The sequence below is a fragment of the Salvelinus alpinus genome, chromosome 30, assembly GCF_045679555.1.
Source record: "Salvelinus alpinus chromosome 30, SLU_Salpinus.1, whole genome shotgun sequence".
Lineage (NCBI taxonomy): Eukaryota > Metazoa > Chordata > Actinopteri > Salmoniformes > Salmonidae > Salvelinus > Salvelinus alpinus.
Genome location: NC_092115.1, coordinates 27069100 through 27090077, shown reverse-complemented (window position 1 = coordinate 27090077; position 20978 = coordinate 27069100). Strand labels below are relative to the sequence as shown.

Sequence of the window (20978 nt, the reverse complement as noted above, 5' to 3'; positions counted from 1 at the left end):
TGAGTCTACTTTTAATGTTAACCTGAATTAGCCAGCTAGTTAACGTTAGCTCACGGTTTGGTAGTCATACTATTTCACGTGGTGACATGCTAGCTTGCGTTAGGGGAAAGGATATTTAGCTAACATTAGCTAGTTAATGTTAACTCACTTCGTGTAGTTAGACTTGCTAGCTAATGTTAGGTCAACACCATTGAAAGGATAGTTGGTTAGCTAGCATGTCATCACTTATAAAAAGTCTGACTACATGAGCTAATGTTAACTAGCTAGGTAGTTAAATATCGCCTGGTGGGCTAGCTAGTTATGCACTTCGGTTGGCTATTTAACGTTTTTCTTTGAGGCAATGTTACCATGTTTTGTAAAATCTGAGTAGTAACATAGCTAGAGAAAAAAAACACGTATATATTGGTTTTACTTCATTCACTACCCAGTAGGCAAAAGGACGCTGGGAATACATCTAAAACATCTACCAGTTAGGTTAATTTTAGGTTCTGAATGAAAGGTGAAAATACGTATTTTCCAGATGCTTAAATAGATATTTTCCAGTCATAAAAAATAGATATTTTCGGGAAGTTGAAAATATGTATTTTCCAGACGTTGAATTTAGATTGATTATTGGTTTTGAATGAAAGAAAATATGTATTTTCCGGACTTTGAAAATGCGTTTCCAGACGTTGAAAACATTTTTTTTTACAGACGCTGAAATCGGGGTCATTTTCGGTTCTGAATGAAATTGAAAATACGTAGTTTACAGATGTTGAAAATACATCTTTGGTCATTGATTCTTTGGCCAAATTTCAACTGCATATCCAGTGCATTCAGAAAGTATTCAGATCCCTTAACTTTTTCCCCCTCATCAATAGACACAAAATATCCCATAATGACAAAGCAAAAACAGGTTTTTAGAAATGTTTGCAAATGTATAAAAAAATAGAAAATGAAATCACATTTACATCAGTATTCGGATCCTTTACTCAGTACTTTGTTGAAGCACCTTTGGCGATTACGGCCTCAAGTCTTCTTACAAGCTTGGCACATCTGTATTTAGGGAGTTTCTCCCATTCTTCTCTGCATATTCTCTCAAGCTCTGTTTGATTGGATGGGGAGCATCGCTGCACAGCTATTTCCAGGTCGGGTTCAGTCCGGGCTCTGGCTGAGAGTTGTCCCAAAGCCACTCCTGTGTTGTCTTGGCTGTGTGCTTAGGGTTGTTGTCCTGATGGAAGGTTATCCTTCGCCCCAGTCTGAGGTTGAGAGCGCTCTGGAGCAGATTTTCATCAAGGATCTCTCTGTACTTTGCCCCGTTCATCTTTCCCTCGATCCTGCCTAGTCTCCCAGTCCCTGCCGCTGAAAAACATCCCCACAGCATGATGCTGCCACCACCGTGCTTCACCGTAGGGATGGTGCCAGGTTTCCTCCAGACGTGATGCTTGACATTCAGGACAAAGAGTTCAATCTTGGTTTCATCAGACCAGAGAATCTTGTTTCTCATGGTCAGAGTCCTTTGGGTGCCTTTTGGCAAACTCCAAGCAGGCTGTCATGTGCCTTTTACTGAGGAGTGGCTTCCGTCTGGCCACTCTACCATAACGGCCTGATTGGTGGAGTGCTGCAGAGATGGTTGTCCTTCTGGAAGGTTCTCCCATCTCCACAGAGGAACTCTGGGGCTCTTTCAGAGTGACCATCGGGTTATTGGTCACCTCCCTGACCAAGGTCCTTCTCCCCCAACTCCTCAGTTTGGCCAGGCAGCCAGCTCTAGGAAGAGTCTTCGGTGGTTCCAAACTTCTTCCATTTAGGAATGATGAAGGCCACTGTGTTCTTGGGGACCTTCAATGCTGGAGACATTTTTTAGTGCCCTTCCCCAGATCTGTGCCTCGACACAATCCTGTTTCGGAGCTCTATGGACAATTCCTTCAACCTCATGGCTTGGTTTTTGCTCTGGCATGCACTGTCAACTGTGGGACCTTATATAGACAGGTGTGTGCCTTTCCAAATTATGTCCAATCAATTGAATTTACCACAGGTGGACTCCAACGAAGTTGTAGAAACATCTCAAGGATGATCATTGAAACAGGATGCACCTGAGCATAGTTTCGAGTCACATAGCAAAGGGTCTGAATACTTATGTAAATAAGGTATTTCTGTTTTTTATTCTTAATACATTTTAAAAATAAAAAAAACGTTTTTGCTTTGTTATTATGGGGTATTGTGTTTAGATACATTTAAAAAAAATCTATTTTAGTGTAAGGCTTTAATGCTAACAATTTGGGAAAATGTCAAGGGGTCTGAACACTTTCCAAATGCAACGTATACACTGAATGTAGAAAACATTATGAACTCCAGCTCTTTCCATGACATAGACTGACCAGGTGAAAGATGTGATCCATTTTTGATGTCACTTGTTAAATCCACTTTAATCAGTGCATGGATTTTTAAGCCTTGAGACAATTGAGACATGGATTGTGTATGTGTGCCATTCAGAGGGTGAATGGGCAAGACAAAATATTTAAGTGCCTTTGAACAGGGTATGGTAGTAGGTGCCAGGCGGAATGGTTTGTGTCAAGAACTGCAACGCTGTTGTGTATTTTCTGCTTATGCTCAACAGTATCCCGTGTGTATCATGAATGGTCCACCACCCAAATGACATCCAACTTGACACAACTGTGGGAAGCATTGGAGTCAACATGGGCCAGCATCCCTGTGGAACACTTTCGACACCTTGTAGAGTCAATATCCTGACAAATTGAGGCTGTTCTGTGAGCAAAAGGTGGGTGCAACTCAATATAAGGAGGGTGTTCTGAATGTTTTGTACACTCAGTGTATTCTCAATGAAGTAAACATCATATAACAAATTATTTTTCGATCCATTTAATATAGGAGACAGGAGCCGAAGATTGCAACATATTATGTATTATTGCTTCCATCTGTCACATGCACTTATGTTTTGTTATTATTAATACAAAAAATAAATAAAATAAAATTACAGCTTTAAAACTGTCAGTGATGATGTTCAAAGTAGTCCAACCTGCAGAATAAACCAACAGCACTTCAACAACAATCACATTCTCAGTATCGGTTACATAAATATTTTTTCCTTGCTATGACTGACTGTGATATGTTGTTATTTATCTACCTTAGTTGAATGCACTGACTAAGTCGCTCTGGTCAAGAGCGTCTGCTGTATGACCAAAATGTAAATGGATATTATTCTAATGAGCTCCACCCCCAAACAAGTACACATTTGGTCTTCCCGGACCTGACCAAATATGAACAAATAATAGGCGTATAGGCAATGTTTCAGAAGCATGAAGAGCACAGTACAGTACGGCTCAGTACAGTAGAGTACAGTATGGTACAGGGCAGTAGAGTTTTATTCAGCAAAGTAGGGTACAGTACAGTAGAGTTTAATTCAATAAAGTACAGTACAACTTCATTCAGTAGTGCAGTACAGTTTAATTCAGTAGAGTACAGTTTGTTCAGTAGAGTTGAGTACATTAGAGTAAAGTAGGGTACAATACAGTACATTATACTGTACTATACTCTATTGTACTTTTCTGTACTGTAATACAAGGGCTCCCAAATGTTTCACTCAGACCCCCCTTCCAGCATTGGGGAACATCCTTCTTGTGTCATGTTCATGACACAAACTGTTCACACCCCACTTGTCGGCAGAGAGAACATTTTGCAGTTTTAAAGCTCATTTTGTAAAACATATACAGTACCAGTCAAAAGTTTGGACACACCTACTCATTCCAGGGTTTTTCTTCTTTTATACAATTTTCGACATTGTAGAATAATAGTGAAGACATCAAAACTCTGACATAACACATATGGAATCATGTAGCAACCAAAAAAGTGTTAAACAAATCAAAATATGTTTTAAATTTGAGATTCTTCAAAGTAGCCACCCTTTGCCTTGATGACAGCTTTGCACACTCTGTCTATACAAATATGATTCAACTGACGCTTTATTGGTAGAACATATCGATTTTAACACTGGTTGGTGATGTCAACGTGAAAGGTTATGAGGTTCATATGCTGATCCATTGAATGGTGGCTGGGAAAAAGATTATGAAATATAAATTAATCTCATTTGTGGCAAGAATTAGCACAAATTCCTGTGCACATTTCCCATAAAATCCTCTTTTGTTAGTCGTTCAGTGCAGAGTTGCAGACACTCCGTGTTGTTCTCTCTAATAGGCCATTTAAAGGGCCCTAAAGTCACGCTGATGAGAAAGTGGTTTTGACTGAAACAGGATAACATATTTTATCTGAATGTTTGTAAAATATCATTGCCTAGTAGTTGCTTGCATTGGAAAGAGGATTAGAGTAATTTTATACTCTAGCTCCATGTTAGAAAACTCTACACAAACACAATTTCAACCACATTTCTAGTGATATCCAATTTCCAACAGTTAACTCAGATGTTTCCTTAATGTTAGATTGATTACTTATTTAGTGTAGACGCTATGTGGTTATCACATTTACCAGTAAGTTGTTAAATATTTTTCCAAACGCAAGTACATTGCTTATCCAACAAACCCTGTTGTGGATTTGCAAAATGATTGCCTTAATTAGCTTGTAACTGTTGCAAAAGGCTTGTCAAGAACAATCTGGAACCTATGGTGACCTTTTCTCCCTTTCAGCACTAGAGAATGTGTCCGACTTAACTAGATATCTACTGTAAAGCGAAAGGAAAATGTCCCCATGAATGAGCTTTGTGTGGAGGATTTATTATAACAATCTTCACTTTCCTCCTATTTCTATTCTTCCTAAAAGACAAGGATCCGAGCATAATACATCACTTGTTAAAAAGAACCGCATACATGCGGCTAGCACAATACGTTTCTAATACAATACATCTACAATTACGTCATGGAAGGGCCATGACCACAGGTGTCAGTCAGAAAGGAGAAATGGTTTGCTGAAGGGTTTTTTCTGTCTAAATTGTTTTACTTTGGTGGAAGTGTTATATTTCTTCACACTGTTCTGGCTCCTGCTCTAGAACATGAGACAAGACTCAACAGAGGAATAAGGTGTGGAATACTTGATATACTATAGCTGAGCAAAAATCCTGTGGTTGTGAGTTTTGGGTGTGTGAGTTTGAGGAACTTGTGTCAACATTGGCACATTTTAATAGGTTGCTCATCATTATGGTTATTGTCAAGCTTAGTAGGGCCTTTTCAATGACTTTGTATACTTATGGATGGGGTGGAGGTAGGTCTAAGTGGTGATAAATCTGAACAATTTATAGTTTGATATTGACAGTGATAAGCAATGCACTTTTTGATATTTGTTTTTGCATACACTGAACAGGTTTCATACATTCGTTTAGGCCAACTGAACATACACTTTTCTCTTTGCTGTATCTGTGGTTCAGGTGGGAGGCATCTTTCAGAGGAAGGTTAATCTTCACAGTTAATCTTCATTATTCTTGGCTTTATTGATTATGTCTATCCTGTCCACCTCACAATGGTATTTTCCTTCACCTTGTGGAATTGCCAGCCACTTTTCTTCCGGGCAAAGAGTGGTTGCTATAGCAATAGACTGTTCGATCTAACCACAGATCCAAGTTTTGATTGATGAAAATAGTACCTCTGTGTCTCCTCTCTTAACTGCAGTTGGCTTGGACAAATGGTTCTGAAGATTCACTTGCTCGTAAAAGGACAATATGAGGATGAAATGAGAAAGGAATAGCTGGAGAGGGTATAGAAGCAGTTGATCTGCATCCAGAATACCTAAGGACTACTGACTTGCCTAGTTAAATAAAGGTTAAATAAAATAAAATTCAGAAATGAGTGGTAAGGATCTCTTTACAAATAACACCTTACAAAGCAATGTCCAAAATGACCCTACCTGTAAGTGAATAATGCCTAAAAAACAAGCAGAATGGTGTGTCACTCAGAGGTTACCATTAATTCGGAACAATATTATTATCCTGCTAAGTAATGAGATTGTGAAATAATGGACACCATGGGCCACCCCCATATTCTCTCATGTTCCACTAATTGAAAAGAACGTATGGGATTTCCAGTTGACACAAATGACTCTAAGCCTCTTTATTGCCTAGGAAAAAGACTCAACATGTTTGCAACAGCTTAACCTTTCTGTCTCCCTGTGGGTAATTTAGCACTTAAGTGCAAATTAGAGACAATAGTCAACTATTTATGGAGAAATGGTTGATTAGATGTTTGAGGCTGGAGATGCTAGTGTCAATCTACTAACGCAGAATAATGTATTAAGGTTATTGAGGATATTCAAGCACTTCCACTTTCATTTGGATACAGGATTATGGTAAGTGAAGGAAGGAAAAAAACAACATGGAAACAGCTTAACATTTTTGACCTGCTAATAAGGGTTACGGACACTGTGGAATTCTACCATTAACTAAAAGAAAACATAAAGTAGTTTCAAAACATGATTAGATGATTTCTGATTAATTACCATGAAATTTCAAGGATAGGCCTATTTTTTGAATTTCACAGTTGTGGCTGTTGGACATCATTGTTCTGTGTGTGGTGCTACATGGTGCGCATTCATTCTGTTAAACTGGAGGTGCTCATTTTCATCCTGGTCCATGATGGATACATGTGACCAGCAGCAATGGAAAGGAGCACTGCATACACAGATATGTCACTTTTGTAAATCTACAACTGGGTTTGTTGGATAAGCAGTGTACTGTTCACAGGACTGGACGATTATATAGTAGTTCCATTTGGGTTGTAGTCTGTTCCTAAATTGTATTTTCACCCAGTTGGAGCTGCTTTGTACAAGGCCAGCTATGGAGAGCCCACATCTAAGTGAGTCTCTGTATGTCTCTTCTGCCAACAAACCAACTACAGTACAGACAAACCTACTGTAGTAGACCTACGGTATGCCAATCACAGTTTTTCATATTAATTTTTTTTCTATAGACATTAGGCCGGCCCATGGTCACATTGAAAATGTAATCCAATCTTTAGAGCAATATACATATGGGGATTATATACAGTATTTTCTTATGTTTGTAGTATTATGTTTTGTTATATGAAGCTAAACTTAATTGGTAGGTTGAAAGAATACTGTGTCCTGAGATACCCTGGGACTTGAGGTGAAGTCTGGTTTTGCAGCAAACAGCCTTTAAATCACACACTTACTCAAGAAATGTTCAATCTGCAAATTGGCCTCTCCCTTTTATTTATTTATCCGTCTTTAATCGAGAGTAGTATTCTGTCTGAGCATTGGGGGTGATGTCATTTGTTTTTTAAGAGTGCCAGTGGAGAAGAGTATGGCTTACCTCATGCTAAAAGACTAATTCAAGGTAGACATGGTAGGGTTTTTGAGCTCGATTGACCAAGAAATATGTCTGTGTAAATCTGGTGTCATGTTATAAGAGAAAGGTTTCCAACCATTCTATTGATTTCATAGGCACAATCCAAATTAGAATACTTGAGATCCTTACACTCAATTCTTACATTTATTTTGTTTTCTTTGACCTTTGTCCCATGTGTTTTTATGTACCACCACCAGTATACTAAAGAGAGTGTCCTCATTTGAAAATGTTACGGATTGAGTATTTGAGTCCTAAGACTCTTAACATAGTTTGAGGATCAGGATCAATGTTGTTTTTAAATCTGAACATTTTAACAATTCATTCCTGAATTCTGCCTCTTAATGACTCAAATTATGTCCTTTACAAATGAATAAAACATAAACACCATATAGGTGAGAGATGGCCTACTGAGATATTACAGCTTGTTATATACGTGTTTTGATAATGCAAAGCTTCTCTGCTATTGGATATTTTTTTCCTATTAATAAACATATCTAGGCCATATGGTTAAAAGAAATCACAACATGCACCTAAAATTAACCTTACAAATAATAATGTTGGGTGATTTGGAAAGCCATAGTCAGTCAATAAATAGTATAATAATACTCGTAGGAAAAGTGTTCATCTTTAGCTCAAGATCTGTGGATACTATGCGATTAGAAAGGTTAAAAAATGATGTAAAACATCACAGCACAATTGAAAAATATATGGCACATGGAAACCAAACGAGGGTGGTCTATGGTGATAGGTGGGATAGGCTGAGAGTGGCTGAGGGTTGGGATTAAAGAGCTATGTTTGGTAATGTATTATTGTTATGTGACTGCTTAATATAAAAGTACCATGTACAGTTGAAGTCGGAAGTTTACATACACTTAGGTTGGAGTCATTAAAACTCGTTTTTCAACCACTCCACAAATTTCTTGTTAACAAACTATAGTTTTGGCAAGTCGGTTAGGACATCTACCTTGTGCACGACACAAGTAATATTTCCAAAAATTGTTTACAGACAGATTATTTCACTTATAATTCACTGTATCACAATTCCAGTGGGTCAGAAGTTTACATACACTAAGTTGACTGTGCCTTTAAACAGCTTGGAAAATTCCAGAAAAGATGTCATGGCTTTAGAAGCTTCTGATAGGCTAATTGACATCATTTGAGTCATTTGGATGTGCACCTGTGGATGTATTTCAAGGCCTACCTTCAAACTCAGTGCCTCTTTGCTTGACATCATGGGAAAATCAAAAGAAATCAGCCAAGACCTCAGGAAAAAATGGTAGACCTCCACAAGTCTGGTTCATCCTTGGGAGCAATTTCCAAACGCCTGAAGGTACCATGTTCATCTGTACAAACAATAGTATGCAAGTATAAACACCATGGGACCACACAGCCGTCATACCGCTCAGGAAGGAGACGTGTTCTGTCTCCTAGAGATGAACGTACTTTGGTGCAAAAGGTGCAAATCAATCCCAGAACAACCGCAAAGGACCTTGTGAAGATGCTGGAGGAAACAGGTACAAAAGTATCTATATCCACAGCAAAACGAGTCCTATATCGACATAACCTGAAAGGCCACTCAGCAAGGAAGAAGCCGCTGCTCCAAAACTGCCATAAAAAAAGCTAGACTACGGTTTGCAACTGCACATGGGGACAAAGATCGTACTTTTTGGAGAAATGTCCTCTGGTCTGGTAAAACAAAAATAGAACTGTTTGGCCAAAATGACTTCATTATGTTTGAAGGAAAAAGGGGGAGGCTTGCAAGCCAAAGAACACCATCCCAACTGTGAAGCACGGGGGTGGCAGCATCATGTTTTGGGGGTGCTTTGCTGCAGGAGGGATTGGTGCACTTCACAAAATAGATGGCATCATGATGATGGAAAAATCTGTGGCTTTATATTGAAGCAGCATCTCAAGATATCAGTCAGGAAGTTAAAGCTTGGTCGCAAATGGGTCTTCCAAATGGACAATGACCCCAAGCATACTTCCAAAGTTGTGGCAAAATGGCTTAAGGACAATAAAGTCCAGGTATTGGAGTGGCCATCACAAAACCCTGACCTCAATCCCATAGAAAATTTGTGGGCAGAACTGAAAAAGCGTGTGCGAGCAAGGAGGCCTACAAACCTGACTCAGTTACACCAGCTCTGTCAGGAGGAATGGGCCAAAATTCACCCAACTTATTGTGGGAAGCTTGTGGAAGGCTACCTGAAACGTTTGACCCAAGTTAAACAATTTAAAGGCAATGCTACCAAATACTAAATGAGTGCATGTAAACTTCTGACCCACTGGAAATGTGATGAAAGAAATAAAAGCTGAAATAAATAATTCTCTCTACTATTATTCTGGCATTTCACATTCTTAAAATAAAGTGGTGATCCTAACTGACCTAAGAAAGGGAATTTTTAAATGTCAGGAATTGTGAAAAACTGAGTTTAAATGTATTTGGCTAAGGTGTATGTAAACTTCTGACTGTATGTAAAATGTGTATGCAAAATGTGTATGTAAAATGAATATGTAAAAAAAAAAAATTATAGCAAAAAAGCTATAAAAAAACGAATATATATTTGTCCTCTGAAGGGGGGTTAATAATTATATATATATTTTATTTTAAAAAGAACATACTGTATGTAGGCCTACCTGTCAGTGTTTCCACAGCATTAATTTAGATATGGTGCTGCAACACAAAAAAATCATTGCCTCCACTGTTATTTTAACATCGAGGTACACTAGTATGTGGTCACCCCTTCAAATGAGTGGATTTGGCTATTTCAGCCACACCCGTTGCTGGCAGGTGTATAAAATTGAGCCATAGACAAATAGACAAACATAGACAAACATTGGAAGTGGAATGGCTCATACTGAAGAGCTAAGTGACTTTCAAATGTGGCACCGTCATAGGATGCCACCTTCCCAACAAGTCAGTTCATCAAATTTCTGCTCTGCTAGAGCTGCGTCGGTGTGCTGAACCTCGGTTGCAACACTCACTACCGAGTTCCAAACTGCCTTTAGAAGCAACACCAGCACAGCTCGTCGGGAGCCTCGTGAAATGGGTTTCCATGGCCGAGCTGCTGCACGCAAGCCTAAGATCACCATGCGCAATGTCAAGCTTCAGCTGGAGTGGTGTAAAGTTCGCCACCATTGGACTCTGGAGCAGTGGAATCGCATTCACCATCTGGCAGTCCGACGGACTAATCTGGGTTTGGCACATGCCAGGAGAACGCTAGCTGCCTTAATGCATAGTGCCAACTGTAAAGATTGGTGGAGGAGGAATAATGCTCTGGAGCTGATTTTCATGGTTCGGGCTTGGCCCCTTTGTTCCACTGAAGGGAAATCTTAACGCTACAGCATACATTCTAGACGATTCTGTGCTTCCAACTTTGTAGCAACAGTTTGGAGAAGGCCCTTTCCTGTTTCAGCATGACAATGCCCCTGTGCACAAAGAGATGACCATATAGAAATGGTTTGTCAAGATCAATGTGGAAGATCTTGACTGGCCTGCACAGAGCCCTGACCTCAACCCCTTCGAACACCTTTGGGCTGAATTGGAACGCTGATTGCGAGCCAGGCCTAATCACCCAACATCAGTGCCCGACCTCACTAATGCTCTTGTGGCTGAATGGAAGCAAGTCCCCGCAGCAATGTTCCAACATCTAGTGGAAAACCTTCCCAGAAGAGTGGAGGCTGTTATAGCAGCAAAGGTGGGACCAACTTCATAATAATGCCCATGAGTTTGGAATGAGATGTTCGACGAGCAGGTGTCCACATACTTTTTGGCCATATAGTGTATTTCTACAAACATACTTTCGATAATCTGTCCACCTGCAACATCGTTCTAAAGGTTATTTAGCTTTTTGGAACTTTGTCATCCCTCCTCAGACCTCACCTAGTCCAGTCTCACTCCTCCTCCTTAACCTTAGCTTTTTATGATAATCTCATGCTATTCTACACATTTTGCCATGAGGCTGAGAGAAAGTTTTGCCGTTTTAAAGCAGTTTTCTACTGTTAAATTTTTTTTTTTTTTTACTGTAATTCTAAACATTTAGAATTTTGATATTGTAACTTCCGTCCCTCTCCTCGCCCCATCCTGGGCTCGAATTAGGGACCCTCTGAACACATCGACAACAGTCACCCTCGAAGCATCCTTACCTATCGCTCCAGAAAAGCAGCGGCCCTTGGAAAGCCAAGGAAACAACTACTTCAAGGTCTCAGAGCGAGTGACGTCCCCGATTGAAACGCTACTAGTGTGCACCGCTAATAGCTATCTCAGGGATGGGCAACTTAATAGACTCGATCCTCTCAATCCGTATATGACGTGAGACACATTTGACAGAAGTACCGAAAGTAACAAAAATTCTAGTATCGAATCGTTTTTCATGTTCTAATATCGAAAAAGTACCGAAGTTTCGGTATACCATGCAATACTAGTTGAGAGAAGATTTAGCAATTTTATAACACATTTCATGCAATTCTACTAATTTTGCTATGGGGCGGAGAGGGAAATTAGCTGTTTTACCGCACATTTTCTGCAATTCTACACATTTTGCCATAGGGTGGAGAGAATTGTTTGCAGTTTTTAATATGATATCTGAGTGAGACTGACTGATTAAGAAAATCAATGGGGGCCCCTCCGGCCTGTAATTCGACCATGATAACAAGTTTAGATGGCTGGACGCTAAACTAACTTAGCATTGAGACCACGACTGAGTTCCTAAAAATAATAATAATTTAAAAACAACACACTTTTTGGGGGGGTGGGTATTGATCCGAGGGCCTTCAAAATGCAGGTCGCATGGGCCACAAGTTCCCTATCCCCGAGCTAGCCATTTCACACCGGTTACCCTATGGATTAGTTCATACGTCATTCTACAAAAATGTATCTGTGCCCAGTGGGATGTGTTCATGACTTTAGTACAAAATGTGGTTAAGCAAGGTGAATACATATTAATGCCAGAGTAGTACAGGTAGCAGTGCTTCCTCTAGAAAACACATTTTGTACTAAAGTCATGAACACATCCCACTGGGCACAGACGTCAATTCAACATCTATTCCACGTTGGTTCAATGTAATTTCATTGAACCAGTGCAAACCAGGACCAAGCAAACGTCAGCAATGGGACAAGGGGAAAATACTTTTACACAATTCAACTCGGGGACAAGAAACAATCTGAAATGTCAACCACATACATCTGATCACAGAAATCCCATTCACTTGTTTTACTGTCACACTGGAATTAGTAGCTATTGTTGGTGTAAGGGCAGTTGCTGACCCATAAAGTTCAGCTGGCCCTACAGATGCTTGCCATTGGAAGACTGGTGGTGATATGCACAGAAGTCCAGAGGCAGAGGGAAACTCGGAGATTGCAATAAACTCTCATACATGTTAATCCCCATTGAGGGACATTCCGATTGCTTCCCAAATTGCACCCTATTCCCTATATAATTCAGTACTTTTGACGACTGTGTCCCTCACTTCACATCCTCCTTAGTTAATGTATTCTGACCTGCATATGCTTTCTGTACAACTAACCTGCATCGAAATGACTATGCAGACCATAGTGGCAGACTTAAATGTAGGCATAAGAGGCAATTGCCCCAGGCATCACATCATCAACGGGATTCGTGAGCCGGTATTATAATAAAAAAATACGAGCCTCCCACCCCCCAATCATTTCATTCAATATGAATATAATCCAAGTGTATCTCATAATAATACAAAAAAGTGTCATTAATCAGGAATTAATGTTAAGTGGCCTATTGACACTGTCAACCCTGCTATTTGAATAGCATGGAGCAAAAACGGGTTGTCAAGTGGAGCCAATCAGGTTCTTTACTTCACATACATTGATGAGCTATCTTAATATAGAGCACTAGAGCAGAATGAAGCCAACTCATTCATGCGTCTGGACCGGAGTCTGGGCTACGGCTATCCACCGTCGAACAGCGATTTCTGAAGCAGCAGCAGCACAGCTCCAATGTGCTCTGAGCGCAGCGACAAAAATATAACTGTCATTACGGCACCTGCTTCAGTAGAGGGTCGTTTGATATCCTCCTTCTAGAGTACAGAGAGAGAAACGAGGAAACGGATACAGGGTAGAGAGTGAGATACTCCGAGATAAGCGAGAGGATATAGTCAGCCTACACCACAGGAACCTAGACAATTAATCCAATGGACATGATGCTGATGTCGATAAGACTTGCGCTTGTGGGCTTCATCTGCCTGTCTTTAGTATCCGCTGGCTTCGCCTGTGGTCCAGGTAGGGGATATGGAAAACGAAGACATCCGAAAAAACTGAAGCCTTTGGCTTACAAGCAGTTCATTCCCAACGTGGCAGAGAAGACCCTTGGGGCCAGTGGCAAATACGAAGGGAAGACCACAAGGAACTCTGAAAGATTTAAAGACCTGACACCAAACTACAATCCTGACATTATTTTCAAAGATGAGGAAAACACTAATGCTGACAGACTTATGACACAGGTGGGGATAGTAAGACGTATAGTGAGATATTGAGAAAGCGCATGGAGATGCATCTTGTGAGTCCTGGGTGATCATTTGGCACGAGAATAATGAATGACAGCTCAGTTTGAAGTGACAGTTGTTAAACATCGATGAATGACATGTATGGTTACTATGCAAACCTATGTAGGCTATGATAGATTTTAAGCAATTTCAAACTATCTATGCACCATATCGGACTATTTCTGTATATGGACAGTTCTACCCTTTATGTCTCCAGTTGGGCTTATCCGAGCATGAAAATTAAGACGTCGTTATGGATGCCCTGTGCACGACTGCTACAACTCATTAAAGGGGTTGGTTCTAGACGGTTAATGTTAGGCTATGATACACTTGTACTATAGACTCCCTCCCATCCCTCTCTCAGTCGTTCAGTAGGTCTATGATCTATCAATAACAAGTGATCGTTTCAGCTGGACCCATAACAATAGGCATTAACAATAGCCTACATCTCTGCCTCTGTTTATCTGTCTGTCTCTGTCTGTATATCGCTCTCATATTCTCTCTCTCTCACACACAGACGCAGAAAGAGAGAGAGAGAGAGGATTCCTTTTGAAGTTGACTGATATTTAAACTTAATTCTGATGTGTAGATGGGTGAACTGATTTTAGTTGATATAATAGTAGATGTAATTTGTAATTATATCCTAAACAGTTGCGTTATGTATTGCCTGTGGATCTATGCTTAATTTGCATAGTTCGGAGGCAGGAGCCCAAGCCCTATATACAGACACAACTTTTTCCTCTAATTATGACTTGGTAAAATCTGACTGAATAGCCTACTTTTTAGTACCACTCAGTTATCGATCGAAAGTGGCTTGGGATTTGTATGTTTTAATTTGACCGATGACAGCCGCAGGGTCTCTGGGATGGTCAGTTGCATTTGATGCTCGTTCAAGCGTGCAATGAAGTTATGCAACCCCTACATATATATATCTGCATACACATATGATAAGAATCATTTAAAATAATGTTACATTTTTTCCGACCTCAAAGTCCGTGCCTTTCAAATCGAAAAATAAATCAACAGATGCTTCTATATACGACTCTGTCTTCACCCTGTCTTGTACATGCTATAGACCGATATTGAGTGCGTGTGTGCGACCCTCCTGTTTAACCCCTTGTGTTTCCTGATATCTCAATTATCTTTCTCTCCTTTTCAGAGATGTAAGGACAAACTGAACTCTTTGGCTATTTCAGTCATGAATCAGTGGCCGGGAGTGAAGCTGCGCGTGACAGAAGGCTGGGACGAGGATGGACACCATTTCGAGGAATCTTTACACTATGAAGGAAGGGCTGTGGATATCACCACCTCTGACAGAGATAAAAACAAGTATGGAATGTTATCCAGGCTCGCAGTGGAGGCGGGATTCGACTGGGTCAATTATGAATCCAAAGCCCATATTCATTGTTCTGTGAAAGCAGGTAAATAACGGATGAACAAATAATAATAATAATAATACTGTATGTACATTTCAAATGTTGTCCAAAAAATGTCAACATTATTTCCACAACCGTCCATGAACTGTTTATTACATACGTGGTACGTAGCTATGCCAATAAAACACTTTATTCGTTAGGTTTTGTGTTCGATAGGCCTATGTATGTGCCTTGTTTACAAAGTTATAAGACAATGCCTGTGACTCATGTTGCAATGTAGCCGATCAACTGCTATGCCTCATTTGTTAGAGCAGTAGGTCCCATATTTGTCCAGGTCATTCGGTTTACATTTATAATTGTATATGGCAATAGTGACTTGGTCCAAATTCTGTATTATTTAATTATATTTATTCTCTGCTCTTCTCTAGAAAATTCAGTTGCTGCCAAATCGGGTGGCTGCTTCCCCAGTGACTTCACAAGGAACCATCATAGTTGACCATGTTTTGGCGAGCTGTTACGCGGTAATCGAGGACCACAAAAGGGCGCACTGGGCCTTTGCACCAGTCCGGTTGGGTCACGCGTTGATGTCTTTGACAGGTCTAGTCAAAGAGCGCGAGGGAATCCCTCAGAGAGATGGAATAGACTGGTACTCAGACATTCTATACCACATAGGGACATTGCTGCTGGACAGAAACTCCTTTCATCCTCTTGGAATGTCACAAAGTTGAGACCATTTCAAAGTCACATATGAATGTTCTTAAAGATGGAAATACTTTTGGGCACTGGAGCCATACATGTATATTCTTATTTATTCTCTTATGTATTCCTCCTATCATGAACCAGTCGAATTTATTCGTCTAGAATAGTGTGAACAATCTGTGAAAAATGTATTTCTAAACATGTTTTTTTTGATGATTGTTTAATGTTATGTGAACTGACTTATATTTTCAACATGAACATGAAGTATTGCCTCAATAAATTATATTTGTGTACATGTAGCTTGTATATTAACATTTCGTTTTCCAAAATCGACAATACATAGTTCAACAACAGTGAAATTAGTTATCCTATGAAATAAGTGCCTTTATGTCTGTAAATGCATAAATGCCCAAGCCTACTGAAAACGATTAGTCGAATTCAAAAAGTGCAATAAAACTTTGTAAATCGTTGGTATAATAGTCTACAGTAGGCTAATTTTGCCAAATACCTTTCAGATTAAGCATTGTTTAAAAATCACAATTTCTATATGCATAGCTCAACTTGTGTCCACTCAGAGTTATTTGGTACTATGAGAAATATTTCTGTGCCTGCTGATTCTAAATCAATCCATGGAGCAACTGGAGCCTCTGGTGGCCATGAACCACCCATCATCTGATCTGATCAAAGCTACCACTTTGACCCTGCAACAAAACACCTGTTCGATATAAGAGTAGGCCTACTGATATTATAATATTCTCAGTTATTTTATTGGTCCTTCAAAATGGCTCTCAAATTCGGAATGAATAAAGTTAATTAATAAATGAATGAGAGAATGCATCAGGAAGCCCATAGCCCAACCTAACAGGTTGACTCGATTTTCTTAAATTGGTCCGGTTACGAAGTCAAGAAAACCGCTGGCCTAGACTGCTAGACTTGGCTACATTGCCTAACCAGTCATGGTAATATTAGGATGCTCACAATAATACTGCTCCTTTTTGAAACACTTGGCAGTTGGTCAAACAGATGTCATGTTAAGAACTGAATCACACAACTGAATCAATAATTGCTCAGTCTATTATCATCAACCACGACCTCCCAACATGCTTTGCAAAAACTAATGGCAGACATTTCCTTAAAGCTCCCATGTTGTATTTGTAAATCATCACTGTATGTCTAATAAATCACTGTGTGTGTTTATTTCATGAAAATAACTCAAAATATATTTTTTAATAATTTATTTCCCTGATCCTCCTTTTGCCATTGAAATGCTCAGTCTGATCGTGGGCGCGTCAATACAAATTTGAATATATTTACATACACAGCCCTGATTGGCAGATAGGATGACTAGAGCCTACCCTGCTTACCCCTTCAAAGTAGAAGGATACATGTGCAAATAAAGGATGAATGGTCATTGGTCAGAATAATCACATCAGATTGTGATGTCATGATCTGGGCCAAAAACCCCATCCCACCTGAACAGGTTGAAATTCCAGCCATTTTTTTCAAACAGCTCTTAAACAAAAAGTTATTTTCATAATTTTCACAAATTCAGTGTGGAAATATATATATATATTTTTTTTAAAGAAGGAAAATCACGTTAACTGCACTGCCTGTCTCTTTAACCGACAGAATAATCACACAAAAAAAATCCAATAACTTTTAGTCACTATATTTGTTCATTTATAGAGTACAGCATTGTATTAGATGTTTGAGCAGAATATGGCCTTAGACAAAGTAAAATGTTGGTATTCCCGTAACTGAATCCCCTCTCTTCCAGAACTGTGTCATTTTCAGTGGTGTAAAGTACTTAAGTAAAAATACTTTAAAGTAATACTTAAGTTGTTTTTGGGGGTATCTGTACTTTACTGTTTGTCTTTTTGACAACTTTTACTTCACTATGTTCCTAAAGAAAATAATGTATTTTTTACTACATACATTTTCCCTGACACCCAAAGGTACTTGTTACATTTTGACAGGAAAATGGTCAAATTCATGTACTTATAAAGAGAACATCCCTGGTCATCCCTACTGTCTCTGATCTGGCAGACTCACAAAACACAAACACTTCATTTGTAAATTAATGTCTGAGTGTTGGAGTGTGCCCCTGGCTATCTGTAAATACAAAATCGAATAAAAATTGTGCCATCTGAGTTTGCATAATATAAGGAATTTGTAATTATTAACACTTTTACTTTAGATACTTAAATATATTTTAGCAATTACATTTAATTTTGATACTTAAGTATATTTTAAACCAAATACTTTCAGACTTTTACTCAAGTAGTATTTTACTGGGTGACTTTCAATTTTACTTGAGTCATTTTCTGTTAAGCTATCTTTACTTTAAGTATGACATTTGAGTACTTCTTCTACCACTGGTCATTTTTCACATTACTTTTTTTCTGTTCAGAATGTGAACCAGCAGTATTTTCTGTTTCCTTCAGTACTATGCAGCATTGCCCACAAGGTGGTGCTATGCACTAAACATAAAATCGTCCAGGGCGCATTTCTGTTGTGGGTGTAATGGGGGTGTTGGGCCAACTTACACGAGTGCATTGTCACTGAAAAATAAAAAAGGGCAATCCCATAAAAAGCAAACACTATATAAAAATACCCCCAGTAGCTACATGTTGTGCCATCCTGGATGAGCTGCACTACCTGAGCCACTTGTGTGGGTTGTATACTCCGTCTCATGCTACCACTAGAGTGAAAGCACCGCCAGCATTCAAAAGTGACTAAAACATCAGCCAGGAAGCATAGGAACTGAGAAGTGGTCTGTGGTCACCACCTGCAGAACCACTCCTTTATTGGGGGTGTCTTGCTAATTGCCTATAATTTCCACCTTTTGTCTATTCCATTTGCACAACAGCATGTGAAATTTATTGTCAATCAGTGTTGCTTCCTAAGTAGACAGTTTGATTTCACAGAAGTGTGATTGACTTGGAGTTACATTGTGTTGTTTAAGTGTTCCCTTTATTTTTTTGAGCAGTGTACATAATAAACAGCGAGTAGCAGCAGCGTAAAAATACGGGGGGGGGCGGGGGGGTGGGGGTGTAGCCATTTGATTAGTTCAGCAGTTTTGTGGCTTGGGGGTAGAAGTTGTTAAGAAGCCTTTTGGACCTAGACTTGGCACTCCGGTACCGTTTGCCGTAGCAGAGAGAACAGTCTATGACTAGGGTGTCTGAAGTCCGTGGCAATTTTTAGGGCCTTCCTCTGACAACGCTTGGTATAGAGGTCCTGGATGGCAGGAAGCTTGGCCCCAGTGATGTACTGTGCCGTACGCATTACTCCTTGTGATGCTTTGCAGTCGGAGGCCGAGCAGTTGCCATACCAGGCGGTGATGCAACCAGTCAGGATGCTCTCGATAGTGCAGCTGTAGAGCTTTTTGAGGATCTGAGGACCCATGCCACATCTTTTCAGTCTCCTGAGGGGGAATAGGCATTGTCGTGCCCTCTTCACGAATGTCTTGGTGTGTTTGGACCATGATAGTTTGTTGCTGATGTGGACACCAAGGAACTTGAAGCTCTCAACCTGCTCTACTACAGCCCCGTCGATGAGAATGGGGGCGTGCTTGGCCCTCCTTTTCATGTAGTCCACGATCATCTCCTTTGTCTTGATCACATTGAGGGAGAGGCTGTTGTCCTGGCAACACACTTCCAGGTCTCTGACCTCCTCCCTATAGGCTGTCTCATCGTTGTCGGTGATCAGGCCTACCACCATTGTGTTGTTGGCAGACTTAATGATGGTGTTGGAGTCGTGCTTGGCCACGCAGTCATGGCTGAACAGGGAGTAGAGGAGGGGACTAAGCACGCACCCCTGAGGGGCCCCCGTGTTGAGGATCAGCGTGGCAAATGTGTTGATGCCTACCCTTACCACCTGGGGGCGGTTCGTCAGGAAGTCCATGATCCAGTTGCAGAGGGAGGTGTTTAGTCCCAGGGTCCTTAGCTTAGTGATGACCTTTGAGGGCACTATGGTGTTGAATGCTGAGCTGTAGTCAATGAACAGCATTATCACGTACAGTAGGTGTTCCTTTTATCCAGGTGGGAAAGGGCAGTGTGGAGTGCAATAGAGATTGCATCATCTGTGGATCTGTTGGGGCGGTATGCAAATTGGAGTGGTCTAGGGTTTCTGGAATGATGGTGTTGATGTGAGCCATGACCAGCCTTTCAAAGCACTTCATGGCTACAAATGGGAGTGCTAAGGGTCGGTAGTCATTTAAGCAGGTTACCTCGGTGTTCTTGCTTGAACCACACACAAAAACAAGAACCATATGCTCTCTCCTCTCACCTGTGCTAACATATCCTGTTAACCTCCCACTGAGCACAAAACTGGTTGAATCAACATTGTTTCAATGTAATTTTTCAACATATTGTGGTGTGGAATCTAAATACAAAATACATTGGATTTGCAAAAAGTCATCAATGTACAAAAACTGTTTAGGCAGTTTTTATGAGAGTGAAATGTCAAAAACAGGATTATGTCATCATGGTAACCAATTTTCAACATAGACAAATCTTGTATAAAATAGGTTGAATTTATACCTTTGAAATAACATCAGATCTCCAACGTTACATCCACTATAAGAAAAAAAACTATTGGCTGGGCAGCAAATAATACTGGAAAATTGATCTTTCTGGAGCTATCCCTTTGGTCCCCTATCGAGGGTTTTAACCAAGCTCAGCCCTGCTTAGCATCGATATTTGTCACTGACTATTACTAATGTGCTATCATGAGAATAATTGTTGAGAAACCTCAACTTAAAAACTGAAAAGATTCACTGTTGCTGTCAAAGTAATTCCAAAAGGTTAGGTTTAAAAATGTTTACATTTAGCAGACACTGTTATCCAGAGCGACTTACAGTAGTGAGTGCATACTGTACAGTTTCATTAGTACTGGTCCCCCGTGGGACGCAAACCCACAACCCTGGCGTTGGAAGTGCCATGCTCTACCAACTGAGCCATGCAAATTAAATGTAAACACTACACTATATCAATCATATATCAATAATTCTATTTAGGCCTATATAGCATTTGTGAAGTCATCAGCAGCTATTGTTTAAATTTAACCCAGGATTCAACTAAAAATAG

At 39.9% G+C, this 20978-nt stretch overlaps 1 protein-coding gene and 1 long non-coding RNA gene across 2 annotated transcripts; both read left to right on the top strand.

Annotated features, from left to right (window-relative positions):
• Positions 1-4: 4 nt before the first annotated feature.
• LOC139559772 (uncharacterized) lies at positions 5-2985 on the top strand. The gene is made up of 2 exons (XR_011671822.1): positions 5-2758; positions 2869-2985. It is a non-coding gene; the product is annotated as an uncharacterized lncRNA (long non-coding RNA).
• A 10325-nt stretch (positions 2986-13310) lies between these two features.
• Positions 13311-17128, top strand: LOC139560002 (tiggy-winkle hedgehog protein-like). The gene is made up of 3 exons (XM_071376512.1): positions 13311-13774; positions 14976-15237; positions 15661-17128. The coding sequence occupies exons 1-3, from the start codon at positions 13466-13468 to the stop codon at positions 15918-15920; spliced, it is 831 nt and encodes a 276-aa protein (XP_071232613.1). The 5' UTR covers positions 13311-13465; the 3' UTR covers positions 15921-17128.
• Positions 17129-20978: the final 3850 nt, after the last annotated feature.